Source organism: Leucopleurus acutus, assembly GCF_964270905.1.
Source record: "Leucopleurus acutus genome assembly, chromosome: X".
Taxonomy (NCBI): domain Eukaryota; kingdom Metazoa; phylum Chordata; class Mammalia; order Artiodactyla; family Delphinidae; genus Leucopleurus; species Leucopleurus acutus.
In genome coordinates this window covers 112,383,431-112,403,802 of record NC_139148.1, presented here as the reverse complement: position 1 = coordinate 112,403,802, position 20,372 = coordinate 112,383,431, and the positions used below count along the sequence as shown (strand labels likewise).

Genomic DNA, 20,372 nt, shown 5'->3' with positions numbered 1-20,372 from the left:
TCACTGCTGATGGAAATGTCTAATATACTTGTCAGGTTAAGTTCTCCTGGTATCTTTCATGGAGGAACTTACCAACATCCCACCTTTAAGATTTTCTTACTCTTTTCCTCTAACCAGTAGGACAAACAGGATTGTCACTTTATACTCAGGCCTCCTATGGAGTCTTGTTCGGTCTTCATTTTGTGTGTGAATTTGCCAACCTCTAGCCCCAAGTAGATTATAAATTATCTGAGGGAAGTAACTGTCTTTTGTTTCTCTCGTGTCCCTTTCAGTCTAACAAAAACATAATAGGGGCTCAATAAGTACCGTTTGTTCATTCATGAAACTAGAAAATACTATTCAAATGGACTATACTGTTTCTGGATTCCAGTGTACTCTTTTTTTCTTCTCAGAAATGAAATTTTACTCTGAGGTTGTATTGTACTCTGCCAGAAGTAAAAATGTACTCTGTGGTTCTGTGCTTTGAACTACAATCAGATATTCCAATTGTAGTGGCTTAAGGAATCTACACTTCTCACTGTAGCTGAGAGAGTGGCTGAAAACTCTTATCTACTGCATTTAGTAGGTGCTGCTATCATCAAAGGAGCAGCCCAAAGCCCTTTGCCTCTGTACCTTGGCTCTCTTTCTAACCCAAATTCTGATGTGGGGTAGTCGTACTGCCTCTGCTAATTTTCACTTAACCTCTCCATGCCTCCCTGTTTTCTTCAAAAAAGCCCATCAATATCGACCTGCCTTCCAGGGATATTTTGAGGACATAATGCTGATAAGAAAACATTCTCTATGAGAGAATATTGATGGCAGTTGTTTTGTAGCCACAGAAAGAGAGGGCACTCAGCAGTAATTGGGGGCCATGTTTAGCCACCCAACCAGCCATTATCGTTAGTACTCAGATTGATTCTAATGCATCATAATAATGCAGCTTGTGATCCACATGTAGGGGGGTAATTTATTGTCAGGTGGTGATTGTTAGTAATAACAAGCTGTTTGAACATATTCAGAACATAGTTGTACACATTTCTTGTTTTTCTTTCTTCCTTTGTCTATCCTATTTTCTCCTTTTATACTGCATATTATGGTATTGTTTTTATTCTTTAAATAAGCTTAGTGTCTCAATGAACAGCTAGAATACAGGAGACTGATTTGGAAAAGCAGTTTAAGTAGGCAAGTCCAATTTAAGAATGGTGGTGGATTTTATCACTCAGCTTTATTAATGGGCCTCATTCCCACTGTATCGCATTTCTTCCCCCAACACATTCGTATAAAAGCCCTTGCCTCTCCCATTAACCCCTTTGGCTGGTGTTAACTCATTCCTGGGCATTTGTTGCCATAGCTGCAGCCACCCCTCAGCTGGAGCCCTCGTGCTAGCCCCTGAAGAGGCCATGAGGGGCTGGCCTGCTTATTCCAGGCGTCAGCTGTTAGGCGGAGGCCAAGAGCCTTGCAACCTCAGAGGTCAAACAGCCTGTCCCATGCGTTTAAGCCCTGTCTTTTTTTTTTTTTTTCTTAGCAGCAGATGGGTATGTGGCTGTCCAGCCTCAAGGCTGGGAAACATGTGTGGGAATATTACCAGCACTCTTCCTCCCTCACCCCCTCCTGGGCACCCAAGCAGGTAGCCTAGCACCATATTCAAAAAGATGGTCGATATTTCCACTCTGTTGTTTGAATCTCTTCCTTCAACACCTGCGGCAGCTGTGGGGAATTGTGCACAACTTGCGTCTGTTCACTGAAATAATTGCCAACAGTTTTATGGAGCGTCTCGTGTGTATTTTTGCCCGTTTACAGATTTGATTATATCGTTTGTAGAATGGAAACGTGGCTTTCCACTGCTTACTCTCATTCTTATAGATCTTCAAGGAGAAACCCTTTTAAAAACAAAATGGAAATGACATGCAAATGGTTATGTTAATATCACACAGGCAAAAGTCAGGGCCTTCAGAAGGCTCCTTAGGCGCAAACTCATCAGGTGATGAGCACATCTTGTACACATGGCTGAGTCACCAGCCTGCACCGTCCTAAGAGAAATAACCAGGAAGAGAAAATGTTAGATGCCTGTAATGTGTGACTACTTTCTGCCCTAGGCTTCAGCACTGACATAGGCCAGAGCAAACACAACTCTCACACATGCAGATTGGACAGGTTCAGTGGGATTTGAGGAAGATGTTCAAAGGTGGAAAGTTTCCACATAGACCAGTAATACAGAGTTGGAAAAGAAATTTTAATTTTGTCTGTGTTGTGCCAGCTTTGCCAGACAGCTGGCAAGGATAAATCTGTGGATTCGCTCCAGACTTTAGAAATTCATAACCATCTAGTCCTTTACCTTGACTTTAACAGCACTGATATCATAGCATCAACAACAGCAGCAGAGCCACAGCAACATTAACAGCTAACATTTATGGAGTATCCTATACCCTTCAAAATACTTTTACAATAAATATCTGTTGTTTAAACATCTCACCAACCCTGTAAGATCAGTATTATTGCTGTCTGTGTTTTTGAGATGAGGGAACCAAGGCTCAGAAACATTAAGTGACTTGCCCAAAGTCACATAGCTGGCAAATAACCTAGCCTTCTGACCCCAAAACCCTGAGGTACCCCTGCTAGGCAATACACACAGCCCTGTCACCCTGCTCGCTAGCCCACTGCCACCGCCATGTCCCCAGATCTCTGGGTAAACAAATTAAGACCCATGCAGGGATTTGCTTGAAAAACAAAAGGAAAGTAGCCTTGTTACAAAAGAATTACTGACTTTCCTTATGGGTTCACTACTAAATGATACCTTTGACACTCGTGTTTGTTCATGCATTACCAACTACTGGGCAAAATGGAGGTGGGTGGGGGAAGCCAGGGAGAGGGGAGGGATATGAAGGAGAACACCACAAATTAAAGCTCCTGGCAACTGAAGAATCCTTCCAAAATTCAGATAAAACATTTCTGAAGAGACAGAGTCATTATACATAGTACTACTATAAAGATAAGCAAAATAATTAACACAAAATTCAGAATAGTGGTTATCTCCGAGGGGAGATGGAAGGAATTACAGGAGGGGCACACAGTGGCCTTTAAAGGTAATAGTTATATTCTTTTTCTTCAACTGCATGTCGGATATACAATTTTCATTGCACCATAGTTTTTTATACTTCACACTTGTCTCTTATAAATTCCTCTTTGTACCTACTCAATATTTAATATTTAAAAAATAGAAGAAAGTGTGAGTCAGTGGAAAAATAGGATTTGATATACAGAAATCAACTTTACATTTTTAAGGAACACTGCTCTTGAAAGCTAAGTGCACTTTGATAAAATCCTTAGCCAGCTTGCTCTGATAGTGTCTTCCAGTGACATACCAGTTAGCTTCTCAAGAAGTTGTGATTTGTGAGGAGGGCATGCTTTCCCAGAATTTTGCTAGGGTCGTTGAGCATTTCAGCTGCCTTGCCCCTCCCTTCTCATCCCCTCCTTTTTGACAGTGAACTTCTAGCCTCTGGAAGAGGAAAGAACAGTGGCATGGTCATTTGGGAATTTGAAGTTAAGTGCTTGAACTGTAACTGTGGATTTATGGGTTGTTACCCAAAGACATATTATCTTTAGGCTTTCCTTGGTGTTGGACCTGACAGAGAATGCAGTCAACGAGTGGGCTTGTGTATTTATTTTCATCACTGGTTGGTTTCTCTCTGGCCAGTCTAGGCATGCTGTAAGCACAGGCTGACAGGAATTATGGCTTTTCTTCATGTGGAAATAAGTGGATAAGCAAATACTCTCAGCCTGATTTTGTTTCCAATTCATTATTTACAGGGAATTCACCCTTTGTAATCATTTTCAAATCAAATTTGCTCTACCAATCCCTGTAAGGTTTGCCCTGGAGATCATCACCAATGTAGACGTCTTTTATTTTTTAACCTCTTTTGTCTCCTCCATGTTAATGCCAATTAAAAAGAAAAGAAATACAAATGGATTAAAGGTGATGTCACTAGTGGCCTGGAGATTCATTCAGGAAGAAAATTTAAGTTACAGCAGAAATGGGTAAAAGGAAAGCAAGTCAATAACTCACATGTGTTTGCTATTCAGACTACTATTGCTGTATTAAAATATTCAGGAGAGCTATTGAATTAAGTGGGGAAAAAATACATCATATATAAGATAGATTCCAGGAAAGGCACTATTGTTAATACTGTTCCAGAATCACAAACCGTTGACCAAATCACTTGCATATGGATTATTCCTGGAGTAGGCTGACACATACAGTGGGTGTCCCCTGCTCAGCTGTCACAGAGGTCACAGCCATGACCTCCCTTTCTAACCTCCCTTTGTCTTACTGGAAAGCTTGCCATGAAGAGCAACCTCTTCTCCTGCCTACCACATTGCCTCCCATCCTGGTCATGGATAATCGAGACGTAATACTAAGTTATTCTGGTTTTCTTTCACCACAGATGGGGTGATCACAAAAGAGAGCCTGGATGCAATGCCATCCATGCTTTTGGAGAAAAAAGCAAGTGGGTTTTGGCAGCAGGTCTGATGGGTTTGTGGTATGTATATACAGTGGGGGCGGAGGGTAACACCAGAAAATCTTTTGAGGATTTTATTACCAGTACCACTTTTAGAAAATGCATCGATCAGATGAGAGGCATATAAATTAGTCCTGCTTTTCTTTCTAGCAGTACTCTTGGTAAATAATTGGTTAAAGAGAAGCCATCTTATGCTTTTTTGTTTAAATATATTCCCCACTGTTATTAATGGCTGGTTCCTATACTGGTACTTTTCTGCCCTTTTCACCTGAAGTAATCATAACACTCCCCTCTCTCCTCACCCACAATGGCCCCTGCTTTCCATAAGATATCAGAGGTAATACCCACTATGGTTAATATATTAATAATAATTACTGGCATTCTACTTATTAAGCTAGGCATTGCAGTGGGTCTTTTTTTTCACATATTTTCTCCTTTAACCCTTACCACAACCCAATGAGATAGGTACTTGTTATTATCATTTTTCAGACGTGGAAAATGAAGAACAGAGACATTAAGTCACTTTCTTAGCATCACACAGATAATAAGTTTCGGGCCAAGATTAGAACTTGGATCTAATCCAAAGAGCATGATCCTAACTACTGTTAACAACCCCATTTTTTCTTCATTCAAGGTCACACAGCATTAAGGGTTGAGAGTTTGTTATTCTTAGTCTGGCCAAAGGCATGATGGGGATTGCTGGTAGTGTGTTGCAGTTTTCAAAAAAACCTCAATCATTTTGAAAAATGAAGGGTAGTGGGGATGGTGTGAAGTTCTGTATAGTAAAGTCTATTGTTTTCTGATTATTTGTCAAATTGAGGTGGAGTTTGAAAATTCAAGTTAGGCTGCCTATAGAGGTGAAGAAGCTAGAAAGGGGCCAGGGCTGCTGGCCCAAAGCAGAGCCATTAGTCACTGCCTCCTGCGGCTGTATGTGTATATATAGCATTGCCCTTAGTATTTGAGGATGACTCTGCTGAGGCAGCTAGTTCTCAAGCCAAAGTTCCCATTATCAGTAGGATTTAACACTTGACTTGTTTATAGTGGTCATGGCCGGTGTCCTACCCCCCCGACTTAGACCATGGCCTTGCAGCCAGTGACTTGCAAAGCAAGTCAACAACATAGGCTAATACCCATCCTCTCAGAGTCCAACGAACTGGAGAACACAAAATGACTCCAGTTTTTTAACATTCTACTTTTAGGAGCAAGGAATAATAAGTAAACTGATATGGAAAATATTCTCCACTCATGCCCATCCCCCCAAATAAGAACAATTTCTATTCTAGGTTTTAGACTTAGCACAAATACAACCTCATCTCCTACACTTTTAAGATATCCACAGTACCATAATTGACTTATATTTCAAAACTCACTTTAAAATAACCTTCTCCAGCTTAACATCACTTCCTCTATGCTCCCCTCCCTCCTCCACCACCACCTCTCGTCCTAGCAAAGTGGCTACCTCCCCTTTCTTCATATCTGTTTAGCCATTATCAAACAATAATTTTGTTTTCGCGTTTGTCTCTCCCATTAGTCTATGAACCCTTCAAAGGGCAGGGAAACATGGATTTTTCACCTTGGTACCATCAAACGCTGTGTGGATTTAACATGTTTGTTAAATTAATATTCAGAATGTATCCTGAAGCCCTGCCATAACCTCACTCAAAGATTCAGGTACGCCTAGCACATATTGACCACCTGTGTTGTTTTTACCACAACCCTGGGAAAGGGGTGGTACCATTCTTATTTATAGATGAGAAAACAAACTCTGTGTTTCTCAAATTTGTAGTGGGCATAAGAGTTATCTAGGGTGCTTGTTCAACAGGCAGATTCCCCAGCACCACCCAGATGAAAACCTCAGCCAGGGACCCTGGAACTTGGCTATTTAGCAAGCGCTGCAGGTGATTCTGATGCACATGGTTGGAATGCACTTGGACAAACACGGGTGTAAGTGATTGCTGCACTGTGAGTAAATAGTGGAGCCAGAGTTCAAACTCAGCCCTCCTAGTTCCAGATCTAGCCCATGCTATATTTATCTTTGTTGTACTCTATCTCCTATGGCAAGGAAGTGGACTGAAACATGTTGGAAAGATTTTCAGCAAAAAGGGCTAAAGCAAAACAGCTTGTAGATTAACCCCAGGGCTGTTTATTTTTTGCTCCTCCAAGAGATCTTGCCAGACTTCCAACAGCATAGCAGCAGGGTTGCCAAATCATCTCTTATGCAACTCACCTCAGAAAAGCATTGACCACAGAGCTTTGGGAACTTTCAGAGTTTATGCTTCTAATTTGTTCTTTCTCCATTTCCCCCTCCACCACCGACCATGCCATTAACCTAAAGAGCATGCTCAGTACCTGAAATGCAATTAGTTGATTTGTTAAATATTAAGATTTATAGTTGAAAACCAGTACCTACAATATTTGGGACCTGACAGTAATATTAATGTGTCTGTTTCAAAACTAGGAAAAGAAATGTGAGGCTTAATAGGCAATTAGTGGAGATGTTAAAGTAGCTGATATATGGTAGTATTTTTTGTGGCCCAATTATTCTTTTGGTGCTTTTTTAAAATATTAATTAATTAATTAATTAATCTATTTATTTTGGCTGCACTGGGTCTTAGTTGCGGCACACAGGATCTTCATTGCGGCATGCGGAATCTTTAGTTGCGGCATGTGGACTCTTAGTTGCGGCATGCAGGTTTCTTAGTTGCAGCACGTGGGCTTCTTAGTTGTGGCACACGGGCTTCTTAGTTGCAGCATGCGGGCTTCTTAGTTGTGGCATGCAGACTCAGTTGCAGCATGTGGACTCCTAGTTGCGGCATGCAGACTCAGTTGCGGCATGCAGGTTTCTTAGTTGCGGCATGCGGACTTCTACGTTGCGGAATGTGGGCTTCTTAGTTGCGGCATGCGGACTCTTAGTTGCAGCATGCGGGCTTCTTAGTTGTGGCGTGCGGACTCTTAGTTGTGGCATGCGGGCTTCTTAGTTGCAGCACACGGGCTTCTTAGTTGCAGCATGTGGACTCTTAGTTGCAGCATGTGGACTTCTCAGTTGTGGTATGTGGACTTCTCAGTTGCGGCATGCATGCAGGATCTAGTTCCCCGACCAGGGATCAAACCTGGGCCCCCTGCATTGGGAGCATGGAGTCTTACCCACTGGAACACCAGGGAAATCCCTGGTGTTCTTTATCTAAATGTTAGGTGAGGAAATGTGGAATGAATGTGATGATGTAATCCTAAAGACTAAGACTAATGGCCACAGTCAACCATTCACCCTAGACCTGAGTAATATGAGTTCACTGGTATCTCAGAAGCCCAAGAAACCAGGAGTGAGAAATTATGGACCTTAGTGTGGAAAGGCCCAAGAGAGCCTCTCTAGTACGGCTAGCCACTGCTCTTACTGACTGAGGAAGCCCTCCAAGGTTCCCATGGTGGAGCCTGCTGGTTTTCTAGGACTCCTACATCTGACTTCAGCCTATTCTCCTGGCTCACATTCAGCTAATAACCTTGAAGTGACAAGCACTATCTCTGAGGTTCCTCAACTCACTCGTGCCAGCCCATCTTGAAATAACAAAGGAGGCCCCTGGCTCCAGCTTAGGGAAGTGGGAGGAGAGACCCTCACATGGCAGCTGAATGGTTTCTTTCTTAAACAGAAAAAAAAAAGGAAGGGAAAGATAAAGGAAGTGGGGTTAAATCATGACTGAGTACATGCTCTGTGTCTCAGGTTCTGTGTTCTTTATACTGTAGTGACAGGATATAGCTCAGTGCCTAAAAGTGTGGGCTCTGGAGCCATACTGCCTGAATCTGAATTTCACCTCCAGCATCAACTACACCTGTGACCCTGGGCAACTTCCTAACTTCTTCGTGTTCCATTTTCTTTATCTGTAAATTGGGTCTAATGATAAATCTTACCTATCTCATAGTGTTGTTATGTGGATTAGATTAAATAATAATATAAAGCCTTGAAACAGTGTTTGGCACATAATAAGCATTTAATCAATATTAGGGATCAACATTATTATCATTAGCTTAGTACATGAAAGATAGGTATCATTATCTCTAACTGAAGGTGAATAAACGTGCTAAAGAGTTTTCAAAACTTGCCTAAAATCACACAGCTTGTAAAAGAGCCAAGACTTGATTTGAGATCTGTCTGGCCCCAAGGTCTGTACTCCTCCCACTATACCCTGTTCCCTTCATAAATGTAGGGTATATGCTGTGAGTTCCTTGAAGAGATGTATGCCAAAACTTTTGGCCTTCTTCTTCCTCACTACACCCCCACTGCAACTGCCATCTGGAGGGCTGGCTTGGTGCCCTGGCTTCTTATACACCTAGTTTAAAACCTTGAACATTCTTATAACTGCTCCAATATGGAGGTGGCTCTCTCCAAGACCCCTTGGCTTATAGACTAGAACAGTGAGTCTTCCAGCATGGGGGTTAGTTTGTGAAAGCACCCTCTAACCTGAGGTTCTCATCTGCATATCTTGAGGATCAAGCTACTCTTTCCCACCCCCAACCCCACCACACTCACAGCTCCTGTGAGAATAATTACCTACTATATGGGCTAGCATAAAAACCTTTCCCTTTCCCTTTTATTTTTTCTTTTCCCTCTCCTTCCCTCCCCCTCCCCAAGGAAGAATATATTATGGCATCCTGATCCCCTTGAGTGGCTCTTTGATTCATCCTTGGTAACACTCATAAGGAGATAAAGCCCTCGCTTGCCTGATAGCGTCATCTCTCTCAAGCCTCCTGGGAGCCTTGTCTTAAAGCCCCCGTCAATTCTCTCACCCTGCAGAGCCATGATGCAAGCTGTGGCGTCACTGCTGGTGATGTCTGTGATCAGAGAGAGAGGTGCCCAGGGCTTCAGTGCCTTGCTCACAAACAATAATGGATTGTTAATTCTCAAAGAAAATGAAGAAGGATTCAAAATAACACCTACAACGCACAATATTACTTCCTGAGCAATAAATACCAAACAGAAGATAAACCCTTGAGCCCTAGGCTTAACATAGACCCAAAACATGAGTTATCCTGCTGTTTCCTTTCCCTTAGCCAGAGAACAGAAAATACAATGTTATTGAGTTCTAGGACACCCCATCCTGGCCTTGTGCCATAATCTTCCACAACATATACTTCTTGTATGTCTACTGTATGCAAGGTTCTGTGTGATATGCTGGAGATGGAGTTTTCTTCTGTGTTCCACACAAGCATTTTCTACACTTCTCTCTTTTCCTTTGTCATGGTATTCCTAGTGCTATTTCCAGGACCACTCTCAAAACAGTACCCCATCAGCCTTCCACAGCACCTGGATTCCTCACCATAAGGATAATTTCTTTGGCGTGAAGCATAAAATTAACCTTGCTAAAAATGTTAATAGATTCCTGGTTGAGAATGGGAGGGGTGTGATCAGATTAGTCTTAGCACAGTGGCATAAGGGTGTAGGGCATAAGCTGCAGAAGTTGGGATTGGCTGCACATGTGGTGGACAGGAAGGAAGTGTAAAGAAACCAGGAGTATAAGGCACCCTCCAGTAAGAACATATGAAAATTGCTACAATAGAGCTGGGTTTGTTAAACTTGGCACTATTGGCATTTGGGGTCAGATAATTGTTTGGGGGTGGGGGGTTGTCCTGTACGTTGTAGGGTGTTTAGCAGTATCCCTGAACTCTACCCACTAGATGTCAGTAGCACCTCCTCACTCCCAGTTGTGACAACCAAAGGTGTTTTCAAATATTACCAAATGTCCCTGGGAGGGAAGGTAAACTCAGCCCCCATTAAGAACCACTACAATACAGGACATGGGGAGCACCCATCTGTAATGATGAGCTCTATAGCCCTCCCAGCTCAAATATTCTATAACCTTCTGACTCCTTTAGTTTTGTATAAGATAGTGGTTAAGAGCATGAACTGTGGAGCCAGATTGCCTGGGTTTGAATCCCAGCTCCACTGCAAGCTAATGTATGACCATGGACAGGTTGCTTAACCTCTCTGTTCCTGCTACCTCATCAGTAAAATGAGGATAATGAGAGGTCCTACTTCACAGGGTTATGAGTTTTTAATTAATGTACATAAAGTGTCTAGGAGAATGCCTGGCACATAATAAGAATTAAAGAAGTGTTAACTATTATTAGTCTTGTTATAATTACTATCATTAATACTATCATTCACCATTTATCTAAGTCCTAGTATGTTCCAGAGTCCTGATGTCTCACCCAGGTTTAAACCACTATTTTCCTTCTGCAGAAATGACTAGAGAGCTAAATCCACGGTTCAGGACCACACAATGTCAAGAAATTTTAAATGGCTATGGGTCTATGAAATAGGCATTGCAGGTAAGCCCCACTTTGTACAATTACTGAGTTCTTACAGAGTTCACTTATTTAAAAGCCAACTTACTGGCACATACTTTGAGTTAGTCACTGTAGAATACACAAAAGTAAATGAGGTTTATATCCCCTGCCCTCAAGGTGCTAACAAATATAGCTGCTACATGCACATTTATTTTAGTAAATTTAATAACCTTACATTCTCAAAGTAATTCCAATCATTGCCTTCTTACCTATAAAGAATTTTTCTGTGATGAAAATTATCTCCCTATCTCCAGACTTACCTTTCTTAAAGTTAGTATTTCCGTAATCGTGATTCTCTTACATTATCAGCATGTTCAGATTATAATACCCCAAATTATCACCATGTTATCTTCATCTGTCTCTCCCTCCATTTAAAATATTCATAAGAAACTCACTAAAATATATTTTATCTTAATACAACAACAGAATAGTATCCCATTCTAAATAGCTTGGCATCTGCTTCTGGGAAGAACAATGTCTGTGCAAGACTCCCTTATATATATACTCATAGATTTCCTTATTAATTTGTTTTAAATTGTTTGCTACACATCTTCTCTATGTCAGACACAGTTTGTATGCACTAGGAATAACAAGGAGGAGTAAGAGACTTCAAAGTCTAGGAGGAGAGACAGCCACAGAAAGAGGTGACAAAAATATAATGTAGTAGCTGCAATAGTAATGTTTTTTTCTATTTTGTATTGTTTTGTTTTTTAAACATCTTTATTGGAGTATAATTGCTTTACAATGGTGTGTTAGCTTCTGCTGTATAACAAAGTTGAATCACCTATACTTATACATACATCCCCATATCTCCTCCCTCTTGCATCTCCCTCCCACCCTCCCTATCCCACCCCTCTAGGTGGACACAAAGCACCGAGCTGATCTCCCGGTGCTATGCGGCTGCTTCCCACTAGCTAGCTATTTTACATTTGGTAGTGTATATATGTCCATGTCACTCTATCACTTCGTCCCAGCTTACTCTTCCCCCTCCCTAAGTCCTCAAGTCCATTCTCTATGTCTTTGTCTTTATTCCTGTCCTGCTCCTAGGTTCTTCAGAACCTTTTTTTATTTTAGATTCCATATATATGTGTTAGCATATGGTATTTGTTTTCCTCTTTCTGACTTACTTCACTCTGTATGACAGTCTCTAGGTCCAACCAGCTCACTACAAATAACCCAATTTCGTTTCTTTTTAGGGCTGAGTAATATTCCATTGTATACATGTGCCACATCTTCTTTATCCATTCATCCGATGATGGACACTTAGGTTGCTTCCATGTCCTGGCTATTGTAAATAGAGCTGCACTGAACATTATGGTACATGACTCTTTTTGAGTTATGGTTTTCTCAGGGTATATGCCCAGTAGTGGGATTGCCGGGTCGTATGATAGTTCTATTTTTAGATTTTTGAGGAACCTCCATATTGTTCTCCATAGTGGCTGTATCAATTTACATTCCCATTAGCAGTGCAGGAGTGTTCCCTTTTCTCCACACCCTCTCCAGTATTTATTGTTTGTAGATTTTTTGATGATGGCCATTCTGACCAGTGTGAGGTGATATCTCATTGAAGTTTTCATTTGCATTTCTCTAATGATTAATGATGTTGAGCATTCTTTCATGTGTTTGTTGGCAGTCTGTATATCTTCTTTGGACAAATGTCTATTTAGGTCTTCTGCCCATTTTTGGATTGGGTTGTTTGTTTTTGTGACATTAAGCTGCATGAGCTGCTTGTAAATTTTGGAGATTAATCCTTTGTCAGTTGCTTCATTTGCAAATACTTTCTCCCATTCTGAGAGTTGTCTTTTCATCTGGTTTATGGTTTCCTTTGCTGTGCAAAGGCTTTTAAGTTTCATTAGGTCCCATTTCTTTATTTTTGTTTTTATTTCCATTCCTCTAGGAGGTGGGTCAAAAAGCATCTTGCTGTGATTTATGTCATAGACTGTTCTGCCTATGTTTTCCTCTAAGAGTTTATAGTGTCTGGCCATACATTTAGGGGCATTTTGAGTTTATTTTTGTGTATAGTGTTAGGGAGTGTTCTAATTTCATTCTTTTACATATAGCTGTCCAGTTTTCCCAGCACCACTTATTGAAGAGGCTATCTTTTCTCCATTGTATATTCTTGCCTCCTTTATCAAAGTTAAGGTGACCATATATGCATGGGTTTATCCCTGGGCTTTCTATCTTGTTCCATTAATCTATATTTCTGTTTTTGTGCCAGTACCATACTGTCTTGATTACTGTAGCTTTGTAGTATAGTCTAAAGGCAGGGAGCCTGATTCCTCCAGCTGTGTTTTTCGTTCTCAAGATTGCTTTGGCTATTCAGGGTCTTTTGTATTTCCATACAAATTGTGAAATTTTTCGTTCTAGATCTATGAAAAATGCCATTGGTAGTTTCCTAGGGATTGCATTGAATCTGTAGATTGCTTTGGGTAGTATAGTCATTTTCACAATGTTGATTCTTCCATTCCAAGAACATGGTATATCTCTCCATCTGTTTGTGTCATCTCTAATTTCTTTCAACAATGTCTTAAAGTTTTCTGCATACAGGTCTTTTGTCTCCTTAGGTAGGTTTATTCCTAGGTATTTTATTCTTTTTGTTGCAACGGTAAATGGGAGTGTTTCCTTAATTTCTCTTTCATATTTTTCATCCTTAGTGTATAGGAATGCAAGAGATTTCTGTGCATTAATTTTGTATCCTGCTACTTTACCAAATTCATTGATTAGCTCTAGTAGTTTTCTGGTAGCATCTTTGGGATTCTCTATGTACAGTATCATGTCATCTGCAAACAGTGACAGCTTTACTTCTTCTTTTCCGATTTGGATTCCTTTTATTTATTTTTCTTCTCTGATTGCTGTGGCTAAAACTTCCAAAACTATGTTGAATACTAGTGGTGAGAGTGGACAATCTTGTCTTTTTCCTGATCTTAGAGGAAATGGTTTCAGTTTTTCACCAATGAGAATGATGTTGGCTGTGGGTTTGTCATATATGGCCTTTATTATGTTGAGGTAAGTTCCCGCTATGCCTGCTCCTGGAGGGTTTTTATCATAAATGGTGTTGAATTTTATCAAAAGCTTTTTCTTCATCTATTTAGATGATCATATGGTTTTTATCCTTCAATTTGTTAATATGGTGTATCACACTGACTGATTTGTGTATATTGAGGAATCCTTGCATTCCTGGGATAACCCCACTTGATCATGGTGTATGATCCTTTTAATGTGCTGTTGGATTCTGTTTGCTAGTATTTTGTTGAGGATTTTTGCATCTGTGTTCATCAGTGATATTGGCCTGTAGTTTTCTTTCTTTGTGACATCTTTGTCTGGTTTTGGTATCAGGGTGATGGTGGCCTTGTAGAATGAGTTTGGGAGTGTTCCTCCCTCTGGTATATTTTGGAAGAGTTTGAGAAGGATAGGTGTTAGCTATTCTCTAAATGTTTGATAGAATTCGCCTATGAAGCCATCTGGTCCTGGGCTTTTGTTTGTTGGAAGATTTTAAATCACAGTTTCACTTTCAGTGCTTATCATTTATCTGTTTATATTTTCTGTTTCTTCCTGGTTCAGTCCCAGAAGATTGTGCTTTTCTAAGAATGTGTCCATTTCTTCCTGGTTGTCCATTTTATTGGCATAGAGTTGCTTATAGTAATCTCTCATGATCCTTTATATTTCTGCAGTGTCAGTTGTTACTTCTCCTTTTTCCTTTCTAATTCTATTGATTTAAGTCTTCTCCCTTTTTTTCTTGATGAATCTGGCTAATGGTTTATCAATTTTGTTTATCTTCTCAAAGAACCAGCTTTTATTTTTATTGATCTTTGCTATCATTTCCTTCTTTTTCATTTATTTCTGATCTGATCTTTATGATTTCTTTCCTTCTGCTAACTTTGGGGGTTTTTTGTTCTTCTTTCTCTAATTGCTTTAGATGTAAGGTTAGTTTGTTTATTTGAGATATTTCTTGTTTCTTGAGGTAGGATTGTATTGCCATAAACTTCCCTGTTAGAATTCCTTTTGCTGCATCCGGTAGGTTTTGGGTCATCATGGTTTCATTGTCATTTGTTTCTAGGTATTTTTTTACTTCCCCTTTGATTCTTCAGTGATCTCTTTGTTATTTAGTACTGTATTGTTTAGCCTCCATGTGTTTGTATTTTTTACAGATTTTTTTCCTGTAATTGTTATCTAGTCTCACAGCGTTGTGTTTGGAAAAGATACTTGATATGATTTCAATTTTCTTAAATTTTCCAAGGCTTGATTTGTGACCCAAGATATTGTCTATCCTGGAGAATGTGCCATGAGCAATTGAGAAGAAAGTGTATTCTGTTGTTTTTGGATGGAATGTCCTATAAATATCAATTAAGTCCATCTTGTTTAATGTATCATTTAAAACTTGTGTTTCCTCATTTATTTTCATTTTGGATGATCTGTCCTTTGGTGAAAGTGGGGTGTTAAAGTCCCCTGCTATGATTGTGTTACTGTTGATTTCCCCTTTTATGGCTGTTAGCATTAGCCTTATGTATTGAGGTGCTCCTATGTTGGGTGCATAAATATTTACAATTGTTATATGTTCTTCTTGGATCAATCCCTTGATCATTATGTAGTGTCCTTCTTTGTCTCTTGTAATAGTCTTTATTTTAAGGTCTGTTTTGTCTGATATGAGAAGTGCTACTCCAGCTTTCTTTTGATTTCCATTTGCATGGAATATTTTTTCCATTCCCTCACTTTCTGTCTGTATGTGTCCCTAGGGCTGAAGTGGGTCTCTTGTAAACAGTATAGTAATGAGCTAATGGAACACTGTAAATAAAGGGGATCTTTGGGAGGGAGTTTAGTGTGATGCATAAGACTGTGGGCATTGGTGTCAGAGCTGTCTGGGTTTGTATTCCTGTTCTACCTCTTATTAGCTGTGTGATATTGAGCTGATTACTTAAACTCTCTGTGCCTCAGTTTCATTATTTGTATAATGTAATACAATAATTCATATATATGGTGTGTCTGTCTGTAGACTTTGAGCCCTTCATGGCCAGGACTACTTCTTCATCATCATCTTAACTATTACCATGTTATTATTCGCACTTACCAAGTGCTCAATATGACCCAGAGCCCATGCTAAATTCTTTTTTTTTTTTTTGCGGTACGCGGGCCTCTCACTGTTTTGGCCTTTCCCGTTGCGGAGCACAGGCTCCAGAGGTGCAGGCTCAGCGGCCATGGCTCACGGGCCCAGCCGCTCCATGGCATGTGGGATCCTCCCGGACCGGGGCACGAACCCGCGTCCCCTGCATCGGCAGGCGGACTCCCAACCACTGCGCCACCAGGGAAGCCCCATGCTAAATTCTTTACCCACATTATCTAATTTAATCTTCAACAAACTTTTAAGGTAGATACTATCATTTTCCTAACTTTTTAGCTTCACATTTTTCTCATCAAACCCAGTTCTTTATTCAGAGCACTTTTCATAATGTGTAATTATTTTATATTCATTTGTATTTTAATATCTCCCTCCTGCACAATGTTGTTAGCTTCATATAACCGAGGATGAGGCCAGTTTGACTCACAACAATGTTGTCTTCAATATCTAGAATGATGCATGACACATAGAATATGTTCAATGAACTTACACTAAATATGAAAGGAAGGCTGGAAGGCAGGCTGGCAAATAGAGGAAAAAAGAAAAGAGCAAAACAATGATCACATTACAGTTACTAAGTAGTAGAGCTAGACTGTGGTACAGAGCCATCTGACTCCCAAACCCATGCTCTTGATCACTAGGCAAGATTACTTCCTACTCTTGAGAGACTTTCAACAGATGTTTGTTGACAAAATCCTCTCCTCAACTTTGTACAATACTGTGTAATAAAGTTATAGCAAGCATAAAAACCAATGGATGTAAAACTGAACAAAAGAAAGAAAAATTATAAGGGAGTAAACTGTCAGAGAAGAAGAGTTTATGTCTTAATAAAATATATTTGGCAAGATGGCACCAACATATTGAACTTGTTTCAAAGGAAATAAGGGAAACATTTGAAATAATTAACTCCACTACAGGATGAGGTGTATCACAGAATGTGTGTGTGTGTGTGTGTGTGTGTGTATTGTCTTCAAGATCAAATAACTTTGACAGTAATTGACTACTTAATCAGTGAAGCATAAACAGTGTAAAAATAAACAGATGGCAGTAGTGATTTGATAGTTATGGGGTGATACCAGCTTAAACTGGATTTCACTTTCCAATGTTTTATTTTTTTCGTGCTAATGAACTCTTGTTCCAAAGTGCCATATCTTCAATCAGTTTACCTAGAGGGCACTCATTTACAGCCACTCTACAACTTGATGTCTTGAGGAGTTGCCACACAAGCAGAACAATAGAACCAGCATAGCAGGACATGATCTACAGACTTGGGTGAGGTATTCTGAATACCATTTGACAACCACTGGCACTTACCTTCTGAATATTCTTGGCTGTTGGCAGTGAGTATAGGACTCATGGGAAAATGAGCAATTTCTTCCTTTAGTGACGTAGGACTACTTTTATAAAACACCTAAAGAAATTGTTAGATGTGCATTTTTTTTTAGATGTGCATTTTTAGTCTGAAAAGTGAATCAGGACTTAACTTTTCCACCATTAAGTGATAATTCGTAACAGATGTTTAGCACAGCATGTTTTGTTAGTACAGACCTTAAATCCAGATTGCTGCCAGAGATGATCATCTGGGATTTCTCTTTGAAAGTAAAAATTTACAAGCTTGCTTATATATATGACTGTGCCTATATGGGGAAAAGATTATAGCTAATAAAATCAAACTGAATTATTAGTTGGGTGCATCTATCCCTGGTTATAACTCTAAATAAATTTCTACATATAAATTCAGTTGTCCTGGAGAGTGAATCAGTTTAGCAATTATACCATCCCCTTTAAGATGGCATCCCAATTTATCGTTCTGAAAAGGTATACAAATAATAAATGAGTGTCATTGCATAGATTGCTTATTGTGCCCCAAATCAATGTAAGTTGATTTTCTTTATTCATTCATTCAAATATTTCTTGAATACCTACTTCATACCAGACACTAAACTAAGAAATGGGGAAACAAAGATGCCTAAAACCCAGTCCCTGACCTAAAGGAGCATGTAGGCTAGCAGAAGAGAGACATGTATCCAATAACTATAATTCAAGGCAGTCAATGGTAAATGTTCAGTTGTTCTTGCTTCCTGGAATGCTCCTCAACCCTAATCCTCCATTCACCACCTAGAGGAAAATCCTATCCCTCCTTAAAGATTCACTTCAAATGATTCTTTGCCAGTGAAGGCTTCCCTGACTATTCCTCATCTCCTCCACCTCTCAACCCCAAACACATATGTCCAGACCCATTACAGAGATTTCATTACTCCTTCTCTGTTCCCGTAGCACTTTCCTCATAGTTTTTTTACAGTACTTATTATAATGATTTGTATTTAGTTGTTTATATGTCATGCCTCTCATTGTATTGTGAGTTCTTCCAGAACAGTAAATGAATTTTGTTCATCTCTATATTCCTAGTCACTAGCACAGAACGTGGCATATACTAAGACTCAGTAAAAGTTTGGTTTGGGGAGAAGTGAGAGAATAAACAAAGATGAAAATCGAATTCTACATAAAATATTATGAGAACACATAGGAAGGAGTAATTAATTCCAGTGAGGTAGCTTCACAGACAAGGTGGCATTTGAGACGACCCTTGAAAAATGAGTAGGACTTGACAGGTGGAGATGGGTGTTGGGGGAAGGGAGGGTGATGAGAAGGGCATTTAAAGCAGAACTCCTTAAGGATTTAAGAACCGAGTTCATTGTAGCGAAATAATGCTGTTAATTAGCATGTTCCTTATCTGTTCATTGTAAACAAGCCTAATAGGAACTCTACTTGCTAACATTTTAACAAGCACTGTGAATTAATATATAGTTTGAAAATAGTGGTACTATGTTGTCCTTTAAAAAAACTGATAATTTAGATCATTCTCTCCCCCACCCCCACCAAATTAGTCCAGAGTTTGGCTAGGTACATTGTAAATTCTTAATCTTTGATCTCAAAATTCTTTATTGAGAATAATTCCTAATTCTCTTATATATTTCCCATGCCTGCAGAGCCAGTGAGTAGCCAGACTGTTGCAAAAAGTTATTTTTAGCATTGGGGACCAGTCCTTCTAAACCTGTTTCCTCTAAGAGTCATTCTCCAGCCAGCAGAGAAAATCAAAGTGCATACTCAGTAACATCCTAAAGGTCCCTTCCAGCTATAACATTCTCTAAAACTTGTCTCCCTAGTTGGGGATTGGGAGTCAAGATGAACCTAATAATCATTATATAAACTCTTGACCCAAAGGATATTTGATGCCCCATGTTTGTTTTCTTGATAATATTTACAAGAGGCTATTTCTAGCCTTCTTGTATGCGTTCTCAGAGACCACTGAAAACTGGGTGTGAGGACTAGAGCTCCTACAGATGGAGAAATCACCAGTTCTGAAATGTGATTTCTGACTGCGGTAACAAATGCTTAGGGCCATCAATCACTCTGTGTGTGTGGTGGGGGGGTGGTTTATGGAGGGGAAGCATAGGCAATTTCGCAGTATAGGAGAATAATAAAAACTAATATTTCAGAAATAATGTTTTTGGCCATTTGCATTTTCTTGTAATGACCAATCAGTGACCAAAATAGCACTTGTATAAATAACCCAGCCAAGGATCATCCCTCATATTGCCAGGTTGGAAGGATGTGATGGACGGATGTTAGCAAGCTACTATTAGAATAGAGTTGCCTTTGGGGGTGTAATTGGCAGGAGTGCATACTGGGAGGTAGGAGGAAAGCAATGGAAAGTTTTTTTTTAATGGCTATCAGTAGTAGTCAGAGGGAAATTTACCAAAATAAAAGACTTTTTGTGCTCAGATGACTTACGACTATATCTCTCCCAACTGTGCAATATATACATGCACATGCATGTATAACCTGCTTCAATGTCTTTGCTTATGTCATCCCTGCTCTGAAATGTCTTACCCCCCTTCTTTACCTATTTAATAACTACCCATAATTCAAGACATACGCTATAGAAATCTGGCCCATTCTTTCAAATCCTGTCTTCTCCACAAAGCCTCATTCCTTAAACTTCAATAACATTCCTAGTCTATACTCTTTGAGTCTTTCATTGTTTCCTAATTGTTTATTTGGAGATACTAAAGCATGGTGCCTAAAAGTACACATCCTGTGTGACCTTGGACTATATATGTAACCCTTCAAAGCCTCTCATCTATTAAATGGAGATATAAAGAGCCCCTATCTCATAGGGTTGTTTTGAAAGTTAAATGAAAATAATGCATGCCAAGAGCTTTACCTAGCATATGGCAAATGTTCAATAGTTAGTGGTAGTAATGGATGGAGGTGGTGAGAGTAGTGATAATAATAATCATCATCACCATCATCATCGGTCTCTTCAGTTAGATTGTATAACCTTTGAAGGCAGGGACTATGTCTCCTATCTGCTTGTACTCTGCTATCGTAACCCCCCAAATACTCAGTTGGTTAAATTG

At 39.7% G+C, this 20,372-nt stretch overlaps 1 protein-coding gene across 6 annotated transcripts in view; it reads left to right on the top strand.

The window, feature by feature from the left end:
* Positions 1 to 20,372, top strand: part of ENOX2 (ecto-NOX disulfide-thiol exchanger 2) — a 283,748-nt gene that overhangs the window by 187,279 nt on the left and 76,097 nt on the right. For 3 of the 6 annotated variants that reach the window (XM_082864649.1, XM_082864646.1, XM_082864647.1), the window contains one exon: positions 10,729 to 10,817. The exons of the other annotated variants lie outside the window; for them this stretch is intronic. In XM_082864649.1, the coding sequence (XP_082720775.1) occupies positions 10,769 to 10,817 (49 nt within the window). In that variant the 5' untranslated portion in view covers positions 10,729 to 10,768. The remainder of the gene's footprint in view (positions 1 to 10,728; positions 10,818 to 20,372) is intronic. 6 annotated transcript variants of the gene reach the window in all.